Source organism: Elaeis guineensis, chromosome 14 (genome assembly GCF_000442705.2).
Source record: "Elaeis guineensis isolate ETL-2024a chromosome 14, EG11, whole genome shotgun sequence".
NCBI lineage: Eukaryota > Viridiplantae > Streptophyta > Magnoliopsida > Arecales > Arecaceae > Elaeis > Elaeis guineensis.
The window spans coordinates 52365061-52377238 of record NC_026006.2 but is presented as its reverse complement, the minus strand read 5'-3'; the positions used below and the strand labels follow the sequence as shown (position 1 = coordinate 52377238).

Here is a 12178-nt window from a genome sequence, read left to right as displayed (position 1 = left end):
TGTCCTAGGATACTTCAACACACTTCAACTTCAAGCAGTGAAAGAAATTAAAGGCTCCGAAGATGTATTTTCGTCATTGTTTTATGTATTTCTGTGAGATGAACTGAATTTTGTGTTTAAGTTGTATTGTGTGACAATATTGTGTTTAAAATATATTTCTCATAAAATGAATGGCTATCATATAATACTTCTTATTTTTTAATACACTTGTGATAATATCATTATTTTAGATTCATTAGCGTATTATGGCTTACGATCTGCGGTATCCCGGTCCTCAAGATAGCAGTATTCTTACATTGCAGGAGTACCATCGATCATAGAATATTTTAGATGACGGCATAAGCATTCAAATCTTATTTACTATTTAATTTTTTTTTAAAAGTCATATACATTATCTAATTATTATATTTTATTGCAAAAGTCCAGACACCTTCGTCTACGATGATCCAATGCTGACTTCTGGAGGACAGAGGACATCCTACATAGAGTGCTGGATTATTTACGATATCTTAGATTCTATGGAGTATATCGGATCGGTCGTATACAGATGGACGTTGGTCTTATTACTGTTTTGCTTGAGAGATGGCGTCTAGAGACACACACATTTTATCTTTCATTTGGTGAGGCGACCATCACTTTACAGGATGTCAGCATCCTTACTGGACTACCAGTTGATGGCGATCTAATTACCGAAGTTGATCCCACGCTTACCATTCCGGAGTGACAGGCTTTATGCTTGCGATTGCTAGGGTTTGAGCCCGACGCACATTTTTTCGATCATTCATGACTCAGGATTGAGTGTTTGGATGATCGTTATTGACATTTTCATATTGCGGATGATGCACTAGAGGAGATGGTGCAGCATTATGTTAGGGGTCAGATGCTGCGGTTGTTAGGTGGTGTCCTGTTACTCGATACTTCATCGAATAAGATGAAGTTGATATTTTTGCCATTATTAGAGGATTTAGACTTCGCTCGTAGACTCAGTTGGGACAGTGCAGTACTAGCTTGCCTATACAGAGTTATGTGTCGGGGTTCTTATGCTAATTAGAGCGAGATTGATGGTTATCTTGTATTATTATAGGTATGTGAATTATAAATTTTTATTTTTAATATTTATATTTCACATTGGGTATATCATGTATGATTCTTTTAAAATTTAAAGATTTGGGTATGGTAGCGTATGCCGACTATCGGTCCATTACGACGTCAGTTGCTCGAGATGCCATCAGAGCAGCATGATCCTGATATTCCATTCAGACTAGACGGATCATTGAGATATAGGTATAAAAATATTATTTTTATTATTTGAAACTTACTGTTTTAAATTCGATAAAATTTATTTAACATGAGTAGATTGTGAAACAGATGGAACGTTGCATTAAACGTTCATCACGTATCGACGAGAGTGGCATGGGTTTATAGGTACCAGTTGGATACATTAGTTGATACATATAGATGGATAAATTTTAATTTTTTTATAAATATCATTTTATAGTTGTCATAATCTATTAAAATTTTAGCTTATTAATTTTTTTATTTTAACTCTATCAGTTTTTATGGGAGCCATATACAGATGAGTATTGGCTATATTGCTGCAGATGTGTACAGTTGGACATGACATATGGACTGCTAGGGTGTCACTTATTTGTTTTGATGTGGTAGAGTGGCATCTTTTCGATCATGTCCTGCGGCAGTTTGGTCAGATTCAGGGTATCCCAGAGTAGTTTGATACCAGCCAGGGACTTCATCGTATTGATCGATGAGGTAGAGCTCGTATTGACTGGCGTGTCAGACATGCAGCATATATCGATATTTGGGATGCACGTCGAGATCACATTGTTCATAGTGATCCCATTTTGAGAGGCCGTTCATATACCGATGACTACATGGCTTAATTTTTTAGTATTACAGTGTGAGTCATTAGACAGTCTCGGTATGCAGTTTTCAGATACGAGGGCGAGAGTTCTGCTGTGCATCTTTTGGTAAGACTACAAAAATTATTTTATGTTGTTTGTGTTATATTTTTGTTTTATATTTTACGGTATATTGACTATTTTATTTTTATTTTGTAGACTGATTCTATGTCGGGTCTTGTGTTGGATGCTCGTCGTGCTTTATCTACGACTGATGAGGACAAACAGATTCGGATACTGCATGAGATAGAAAGAACAAGTTCTGGAATATTGGTGGTGATTGGTGTTGATCCATATAGCTGTGCGCCTTGGTATAGAGCAGCTGATGCATCAGATATGAGATATACGCCGTCACCATATGTTTCACATATGCCATCACTGCATATTCTGCAGATGTCATCATTAGATGCTGCACAGATGCCACTGCCTTTTGATCCATAGATGGCAGTGCCTTCTTCTTCCTACATCTCCCAAATGACATCACCGGATATCAATTGGCAACATGAGTATGATACTTTCTTTTCAGGCCCATCCGTGTATCCAGATGAGAGGGTTGAGCGGGTCGTTCAGTCCGTAGATTATCTGACAACATCAGTTATTCCTGAGCAGTATGACCAGCAGACCTCCTCCACTGATATAAGGGAGGAGCCGTCACAGCAGGAGTAGAAGCAGCTGGCGAGGACCTTCCTGAGAAGGTCCAAGCGACCACGGGCACCACGACGTTCTTGTGGGACTTAGTCTTTTTTAGATTTGTACTTAGTATTTTTGTAACATTTATTGTACTATTTTTTGTATGCTTGATATTTTTATTCTATTTAATATTATTAAATATTAATTTTATTTTATATTATTTAATTTCAAGTGATCGGATATTATGCTTTGTGGATATGGATACACATACTCGAATGTCTCTCAGAACATTAGGAGAGAAAAAGTTATGCTAAAAGGGCTATAGAAATTATAACGTAAAGTTATGCTAAAGTTATTTCAAGTGAGGGATATATTTTTTTTTCTCATTTTTTACTTCTTTGTTTGGAATATTTTTTTAAAAAATAATTTGAAATGAGGAAAGTAATTTGAAATGATATTTTTTATTTCAAATAAAATTAAAAATTTTATTTTTTTAAATTAAAAATTATAATTTTTATTTTTTTATTTTTTAAAATATTTTATTTTTTTATGCTATTTTTTAATTTTTTATATATTTTTTTAAAAAAATTAATTTGAAATGGAGAAAGTAATTTGAGATGATGGTTTTTATTTGAATTAAAATTAAAATTTTTATTTTTTTATATTCAAAATTATAATTTTTATTCTTTTCTCATTTTTTTTTTCATTTTTTATGGTATTCTTTATTTTTTAAATTTTTTAAGATTTTTTAAGATATTTTTTTAAAAAAATTAATTTTGAATGAAGAAAATAATTTAAAATTATTTTTTATTTTAATTAAAATTTGAAATTTTATTTTTTAAAATACATTCAAAATTGAAATTTTTATTTTTTCTAATTTTTTCTTCTTTTATGATATTTTTTAAAAAAAATTAATTTGGAAAGGAGATTGTAATTTGAAATGATGATTTTTATTTGAATTAAAATTAAAATTTTTATTTTTTTAAAATTTTAAATTATAATTTTTATTTTTTTAAAATTTTTTAATGATATTTTTTTTTTACAATAATTTTTTTTCATATATTTTTTAAAGAAGATAATTTAAAAAGATAATTTGAAATAAAAAATTAATTTTTATTTTTAACAAAAATCATAATTTTTATTTTTTAAAAAAATTAAAATTAAAATTTTTATTTTTTGATCATTTTTTTCATTTTTTTTTGAAAAAAATTAAAAGTGCCAAATAATATGGTATTTTTAAAACACCAATTGGAACGACGTTTTTAAAAACACCATATCAAATGACGTTTTTATTTATTTATTTATTTTTTCGTATGATCTATGTGAAAAATGGGGGTGGATGATGTGGACGATAAAACGTCATTCAAAATGACGTTTTATCATTTTTACATCAAATCAATAAATAAATTAAAATTTATATTATTTATGTAAATAATTTTTTTTTTTTATATTATTTTGAAAAAGTACTCCTGATAAGAATGGACAGGCAACATGTATATCTTACACAGCTGTGATTTCAAATCTCCCACGTGATGTTTCATAGCAAAATCTAACTGATGGGAATGGTCTCTTTAATGTTACTTGCAAGGGTTTCTCTCTGCAGAGGCTCACAGGATTAGTCATTCTGGTTATGTTAACTCCAACTATGGCTGGCTACAGCTTTACTTTGAAAATAGTAATGACTGTACTCAGTAACTTCTTCTCAAACCTGTTCTCGTTCTATTGGCCTGGAGGTTCAGATTTCCTTATTACTGTTGCTCTTTTCAAACTGGTTTTAAAAGCTCTCAGCAATCTCTTGCAACTCAGGATATATTGGCAATCTCTGTTACTTTATAGTACCTGCCTACTGGGAGTTTGTTTCTCCACTCTTTTGCTATTCACAGAGCTATTCATGAACATGCTGATAATGCTGGTTTTGATTATCTATCCACTGTTGCTTCTCTCACAGCAGTTTCTGCATTTTACCTCTGTTCATATCCATGAGCATCTTACTGTTTGTACCGATGTTACCTTACCACCTGTTGGTGTACTTGCTGTCTTGTATTCCTTTTCCTGCTGTTTTGGATTTAAATGCTTACAAGCTGGACGGCTTTGTTGGCACTGTAACTGTTTGATATATCCTTAATAAAGTTGCTCGGTTCTACCAAGAAAAAAAAAAAAGGACGTTGGTCACCGGCTGTAGTCTTCTAGCAAGTCATCCACTGTCAGAGCATGTTGTTGGCTTCTAGTCCTGGACTTGCCAAAGAAGTCGGGATACTCTTTTGTCTGGTATCGTAGATCCTTCGGTAGATTCTGAAGGTATGCTCTTTGTCATCCGACGGTTTCTAATGGCACGAAGGTTGTCGTCAGATGATTTTGCTATGCTTGTTCCCCTGATTAAAAATCATGGATGCAACCAATTTCGTTTGGGCAAAATGTATCATGGTTGAGTTGCGTTGGCCATGGTGATGCCCTTGGCTTTGGTTAATTGAGATATACTTGGCTTATCTTTGGAACATAAATGCTGGAGCATCGACAATGACCAGCTGCAAGATTGATGCTTAGAGCAATTTGACTTCCCAAGCCAAGCTACTTAATTCTAGGGTCAGATAGGGGATGGTGCCATGTTCCACTAGGATGAGGAGAAGCTGCTTCAAACTGTTGCAAATCTTAACACTTGTTGTTGGTTCCATCACCCTTAAACTGATTCAAATTTCTTACAGCCAAGTTGTAGCCCCCTCCATGGATATGATTTCTTTGGCCATAAGGTCATCGACCACTTTGCTTGAAGGGCACGACCCATAGAATTCATCCTCATTAACTAGTTTAATTACGAGTCGTCTAGGAGCCTTTGTACCTCGTTGCATGAGCATGCATGGTGATGGCCATTACGTCTTCCTCGATGGTTCTCTTGAAGGCTTCTACATGAGCAACTCTGTCTAGATATTCCGAAATCTTGGCCATCTCATGGGTGAAAGTTAGGGAGGCCTTGCTGTGTTCCATGCAGTCATGGACTGGGTTGATATATAGAATGATAGTTTGCTAAGGCTTCCCTATGAAGATGTGTTGCAAATCTTTTTGTGAGCACAAAAATACCTTAGAATCGAAACCATGGACCGCACAGAGAGCAGGAAACGGCCAGACTCGGCCACTGTCCTATCCAAATCAAATTCAGTCCGAAATTTTTTGGACTTCAAGTTGGACTTAAGCTTAAAAGTTTTTAGGAAATTTTGCCAGGCTCGATCCAAACCTAGGCCCAGCCCCGACCTAAATCCCATTGGATCAATTTGAATTATCCATTAGGGCTAAAAATTAGGCTGGCTTGAATCCGATTGAAGCTTAAGCTTTTTAATCTTTCATAATGTAGCCACTTTTTGTTTTTTTTGATGAACACTATAGCTTCACCTTGGGAACCATCTAATAATTAGAAATATATTTATCAAAAAAATAGATTGATAACACAATTAAAAATGTCATTCCTATTTTCTCATCAGTTCACGAACAAATATCTAAGTTCCGGCTTCATTTCAGACTTGAGTTTGAATTGAGTCTGGACTTAAATTCGGATTCCATTTCCATCTCATTTGACCTTGAGCTCAGGTGAGGTCCAAATTAAACAACTGATATATCCAAGCTCGATCTGAAAAATATATAGAGCTCTATATTTAAGCTAAAATCCAATCTAAAATTTTTTACATCTACTTGTCTCAATCCAAAATCTATCCTGTCCAGATCCAATTCCGACCCTAACCAGACAAGACCGACAAACACATTATATTGCATCGAGTGATCTGGTCACCCTGCTGTCAAGCGTGCGAGTAATCATGCCACCTGAACGAAGACAATTATTTTGTCGTCCGACCCATGAGCTCCTTGCAGCTTTCTGAGTGGCCTATTGATGCCTTTTGTCCAAACCGAGACGTTGGAGGTGATGGTGCATGTCCGATGGATGGTCATCCATCTTCTGCCTTTCGCGCTGCACCCATCGCCCGTCGTGAGCCCTGACCATGCCTTTGTTCTCGTCCTGCCTCCAGAATGGTGGAACCATGAGGTGGTCCTTGAGGAAGTCACACGCTTTGTTCACTAACGCTGGATCCCTCTTGCTCGCCAGGTAAAACCTGTGGCCACTCCCGTGATACCTACGTATCATACATAACAACAAAATCAGTTGCGTAGAGGATTGAAATAGTGTGAGTTACATGGCTTTGCTTTTATTAAGGAACACAGTGCAAAGAGGACAGGTATCCAAAGGACTAGAAAGCAAAAAGAAAATTAGAAAAAAAAAAAAAAAAAGGAAAAGAAAGGAGATAGGATTCTCTCTCCTTATCTTTTTTATAAAAAGAAGAGAAGAGCGAGGGAGGAAAAAATTCTGTCAAGAGACAATCATAGCCCTTGAATGTAGCTTAAAGAATTGCGACCATTCTTGCTATGCTAATGTTAAAACATCTAATAATCAACTATATATATATATATATATATATTCCATAAAATCTTACTTGGACCCACCAACTTGCATGAACCTACCCAGCATAAATGGGTCTAGATAGGGCTTTCTCGTAATCAGGTGGGAATCTGAGTTGACTTGAAGTCAATGCAATCGAAAATGGACAGGTTTGCATTTAGTGCTTGGCTCCAATGGATCATTTAGGTGACCCAATCAAGCCTAGATCTAACATAGTTGATAGTCCCTATTTTTCTTTTTAATTTACTTTAAAAAAGTTATGATGGGTGTAAGATAAGGTGGCCCACGTGATTGTACGATATTTGATTATATTTTTCTATAGTTGTAGCCTTAATTAGTCCATGACTATGATAGATCCAAAATTTCTAAATTTATTGTAATTATGATGATATACTTGAAACTCAAGTTGTTTTTGTTATTTATAAAATTTGAGTATCATTTTTTGCTTTATATTTTTTAATTGTACATATTACTAATGAGTTAAAATTTAAACAACTTGATGGATGAGTATGGTATTTATATAAAATAAATAATTTGTATATGGATTCATGTTTTTTCAATTCCATAATAATTCAACTCCATCCAAACCTGACAACCATACCGTAGCCTAAAAGTTTTATAACCTTTTTTCTCTTCAAATCTCACAGTTGTATAGTTTCCTAGAGCTAGAGACTGGCTATGAAAAGCTGACACAATCAACCTACCTATCAATCTGTTCCCATCTCATACAACAACCAATTTTGTTAGCTAGCTGATGGGGCCAATTTTGAGGTGGATCAGATTCCCCATGGACCAAGGATAGATTTGATCCCTATTTCCTCCTTTTTCTTCTTCTTTATGTATAGCAGCAACATGCCATCCTAGGTCCATAGCAGACCTGTCACCATGATCTGTGACTTACCTTGTTGTTAGCTGTTTGTCAGGAGATACTCCAAGTCCCACCGTCACCACGTTGAAAAACAATTATATATCTCTCTAGCGATCCCTTTACATCTCCCAACAACCTATTATATAAATCATTTTTATGTAATATATTGTGATATCAAACTTATTGTCTACCCAACATGCATTTCACGGCGGAACATATTATATGCAGTTAGAAACACCCAACCTTATCTGCCAACCCCCAGCACTTGATATATCTTGTGCACCATGCCGCAAGTAGCCCAGAAATCTCATCATCCTACAAAAATGTTAAAAAGGTGGAGCTCACCTCATGGCTTTTCCTGTTGCTTTCATATTTCCCAGTGGTCGTAGCATCTAGCGTCGGTATCTTGACATTAGCCGTCAATAAGTGATTATTTTCAGAGGCATTCCTTGGTTACTAAACCAGTTACGTAGCAACACTGACCCAGAGGACTAGACGTGAAAGTGGCTGCAGGTTTCCCAAGTGCTTGTCCTCATCAACGAGACATTAATTAGTTCATATTTCTTTTCAGCAAATAGTTTAGCCTAATTCTTAGACTAGTTTTTTAATTACACACACACCAAAGTTCAAATTCCAACTCTTGGACCGCCAATAAGAAATAACCAGCCAGGTAAAGGTTCAGGTTGTGTCTTTTTGCACCGCCCGAAGAATGGTCTTCTTCCATGATATCTATTATTGAATCATATTTTGTACAATTTTTCTGTTTAGAAAGATTAGTCTACGAAGACTTAGGATGCGTTTGATAATTTTTTTTAATTTTTAATTTTAAAAAATATTTTTTATATTTTTTATTTTTATTATTGAGTAAAAATAAAAAAATAAAAAATATATTTGATAATTATGTTGCTACAAAGCAAAAAGTAATGTTTGAAGACGGTAGGTGAAGAGTTCTACAAGGAAGAAGGGTTCAAGAAGAGGGAGAGAAGGGAGTGGGAAGGTGAAGAGCTCGATCAAAGAGAAAGATTCGGGCTCTTTACTTTTTAGTTTGGTGTTTCAGACGTGCGGAAGCAAAAAAAATAGAAAAGTAAATTTTGAAAAGTAAAAAAATTTTATTTTGCATATAAAGTAATTTTTTTGATTTTTACTTTTTACTTTTCATGGTGTTACCAAATATTACTTTTTGATTTTTATTTTTTAAAAATCAAAAAATAAAAAAAATATTTTTTTAATAGCTAACCAAATGCATCCTTAAGGATGCATTTGGTTACATTTTTTGATTTTTAATTTTTAATTTTTAAAAAATATTTTTTATTTTTTTTAATTTTTGTTATTGAGTAAAAATAAAAAAAAAATATGTTTGGTAGCTACGTCGCTATAAAACAAAAAGCAACGTTTGGAGACGGTAGGTGAAGAGTTCGACGAAGGAGAAGGGTTTGGGAAGGGAGGGAGAAGGGAGTGGGAAGGTGAAAAGCTCGACAAGAGAGAAGGATTTGAGCTTTTTACTTTTTGATTTGATATTTTAGATGTGAGAAAGTAAAAAAATAGAAAAATAAATTTTAAAAAATATTTTTTTTATTTTATATATAAAATAATTATTTTAATTATTTTAATTTTAATTTTTTTATTTTTTATGATATTATCAAATATTATTTTTTGATTTTTATTTTTTAAAAATTAAAAATTAAAAAATTATTTTTTTAATGGCTAACCAAACGTATTCTAAGGATGCGTTTGGTTACACTTTACGATTTTTGATTTTTAAAAAATATTTTTTATTTTTTTTAATTTTTACTATTGAATAAAAATAAAAAAAGTAAAAGATATATTTGATAACAACATTGCTATAAAACAAAAAGCAATGTCTAGAGACGGCAGGTGAAAAATTCGATGACAGAGAAGGATTCAGGAAGGAAAAGAAAAAAGGATAGGGAGGTGAAGAGCTCGATGAGAGAGAAGAATTCAGATTTTTTACTTTTTGATTTGGTATTTTAGATGTGCAGAAGTAAAAATAAATAAAATAAAATAAATTTTAAAAAATAAAAAATTTTTACTTTACATAATTATTTTAATTTTTTTATTTTAATTTTTTATATATTGTCAAACATTATTTTTAAATTTTTATTTTTTAAAAATAAAAAAATAAAAAATATTTTTTTAATGACTAACCAAGTGCACCGTAAACTATTTGCTAGAAAGAATTATAAAGTAATGTCTCGTTAACGATAACAAGCACCTGGGCACCCTGTGGCTTCTCCTAATGAATGCATGTACATGCGTGCGTGAATGCGAGAGAAGAGACACGTACCCGTCGAGGAGGTGCAGGTGGGCCTCAAGATTATGAAAGCAGGAAGGGTCACCGGTGTCTTTAAAGAACGGCGATCTCTTGTGGTCCAAAGCCAGCTCCACACCCACATGGCTATAACTCCACGGCAACCCCTCCACCAACCTCCTCACAAACTCCGGCACGTGCTCGTTGAACAGAACCCCCGGCACCTTCGGCACCGTGTCGTGCACGTTGACCACCCTCAACGCCTTCAAACCTAACTCCTCAAACCTCTCCTTAAACCTCCCATTCCCCACCCTCGGTCCCGAGAACGACAACACCGTCACCGCCACCTTCTCCCCGTCAACCCCCACGTCCACCCCCGTCTCCGCTATATCGAACGCGCTCACCATCGCCAAAGCACTCCCAAGGCTGTGCCCCGTCACCGTTATGCTCACCGTCTCACCCATCTTCGTATGTTGCTCCACCAGCCGTCTCACCTCCGTTAGCACCTGTTGACGAGCTGAGTACTTGCAGAACCGACACGTCGGATCCTTGTCGGTGTACAGGTCAACGAAGCCGGATTCCACTTTGACTTCCGGGTCCGGGCAGGGGATCCCCTCCGACGCCACCGGGCGGAGGAAGTCCATGAGGTCGGCCACCCACTCGAGCCTCGTCACCGTGCCCCGCCACGCGATGACGATGTCTCTCCGGCCGAGCAGGGCGGTGGTGGCGTCGTCGGACACCGCGATGTAGCCGATCCAGTTGGCCTTCTGGCTCCAGGACTTGGGCCCTCTGGTCTTGGTGAAGAAATTTGGTAAATTTATATTGGAGGTGGCGTAGAGGTAGTGGGTGACGTCGTAGCCGGCGGTGTCCATGCCGAGGCTGGCGAAGAACTTGCGACGGCTGTACCTGCAGCTGCCGCAGTAGCGGGAGAAGGGGTCGTAGTCGAAGGCGTCGTAGCAGGCTTGGGCGAACTCGCCGTAGCGGATCAGCTCGGAGCGGAGGAGAGGGTCCATGGGATCCAGCAGACCGGCCCAGTGGTCGCGGCCGTGGATCTCGCGCCACCGGTCGGCAAGCCGGCCGTCGCCAGGAGGACGGAAGGGGCTAGAAGAAAGCTCCTCCTCTTCTTCCTCTGCTTCCAGCTCAGTGATGATGGAGGACAAGGAATCATCCTTGGTGGCTAATGGCCGCAAACGGGTCTTTGATGATAATGATGGCGAGTTGTTGGTTTTTAGTCTTCTCAGGATTGGAGTTGGTGAGGGCCGAGAAGGAAAGAGAGAGGGAACGGGTTGTGTTGGGCGAGAAGGAGAAGAGTGGTGGGAGAGAGCTTTGAAGGATAGAGGGAGTTTTGGGAGGGGGAGAGCCATTCCCGGCGATGACTGAAGAGAGGCAGGGCAGGGGTCAGTGAATGGTTATAATAAAGGTGGGAGCATAAAGTTTTGGTGTGAGGTAGGCTATTATAAAGTTTTGCTTGCGTGAAGGTGATGATGATAGATGGGATGATGTGATGTTATATTAGCTTATAGGTGGGAAAGGTTCATGAGAAATTATTAGTTGGCTCCACCATAGACCACTGATAATTATAAATACATAAATAGAAGGGAAGACCCATACTATGATACGTGTTGTTTTTTGGTTGGGCTGGTCCATGATAAGTCTGATCACTAATAGTTTCTCGGATGGACGAGCTAGGCAGATCTGATATAATAATGTACATAAAATAAAATTATGAGAGGTGCATGTGAGTATAATTTATTTCAAATATCTTCGTATATACGATCAACGAAGCTGCATCGAACCAGCAGATGGGTTGATAAGAGGCAGAGATGGCCGGCATTTATTGAATAAAAAGAAGGGAATTGACTCGACTTGCTATTGAAGGCCCGGACAGTCCTGTGAATCATTTGCAATTATTCCAATGAAGATCCGTGTAGGAAAGAAACCGGCCACAAGGAAGCTGCACACGAAGGATCAAAATAGACCGGAGAAGTAAACGACCAAAATGATAAGGTTGGCCATTGACTTGACATATCCTGGGCTTCGTTCATCGGTTTTTT

General features: G+C 36.5%; 1 protein-coding gene across 1 annotated transcript; it reads right to left on the bottom strand.

The window, feature by feature from the left end:
- Positions 1-6166: 6166 nt before the first annotated feature.
- Positions 6167-11708, bottom strand: LOC105057584 (phospholipase A1-Igamma1, chloroplastic). The gene is made up of 2 exons (XM_010940233.4): positions 10161-11708; positions 6167-6664 (listed from the first exon to the last, which is right to left on the bottom strand). Exons 1-2 carry the CDS (start codon positions 11486-11488, stop codon positions 6418-6420), a joined length of 1575 nt encoding a protein of 524 aa, XP_010938535.1. The 5' UTR covers positions 11489-11708; the 3' UTR covers positions 6167-6417.
- Between the last annotated feature and the right edge of the window lie 470 nt (positions 11709-12178).

Excerpts from the sequence above, each read along its gene's own strand:
- LOC105057584 (XM_010940233.4), bottom strand. The coding sequence starts at position 11,488 with ATGGCTCTCCCCCTCCCAAAACTCCCTCTATCCTTCAAAGCTCTCTCC. Across the intron at positions 6,665-10,160 it reads CACCTGCACCTCCTCGACGG|GTATCACGGGAGTGGCCACA; the intron begins GTACGTGTCTCT and ends TATGATACGTAG.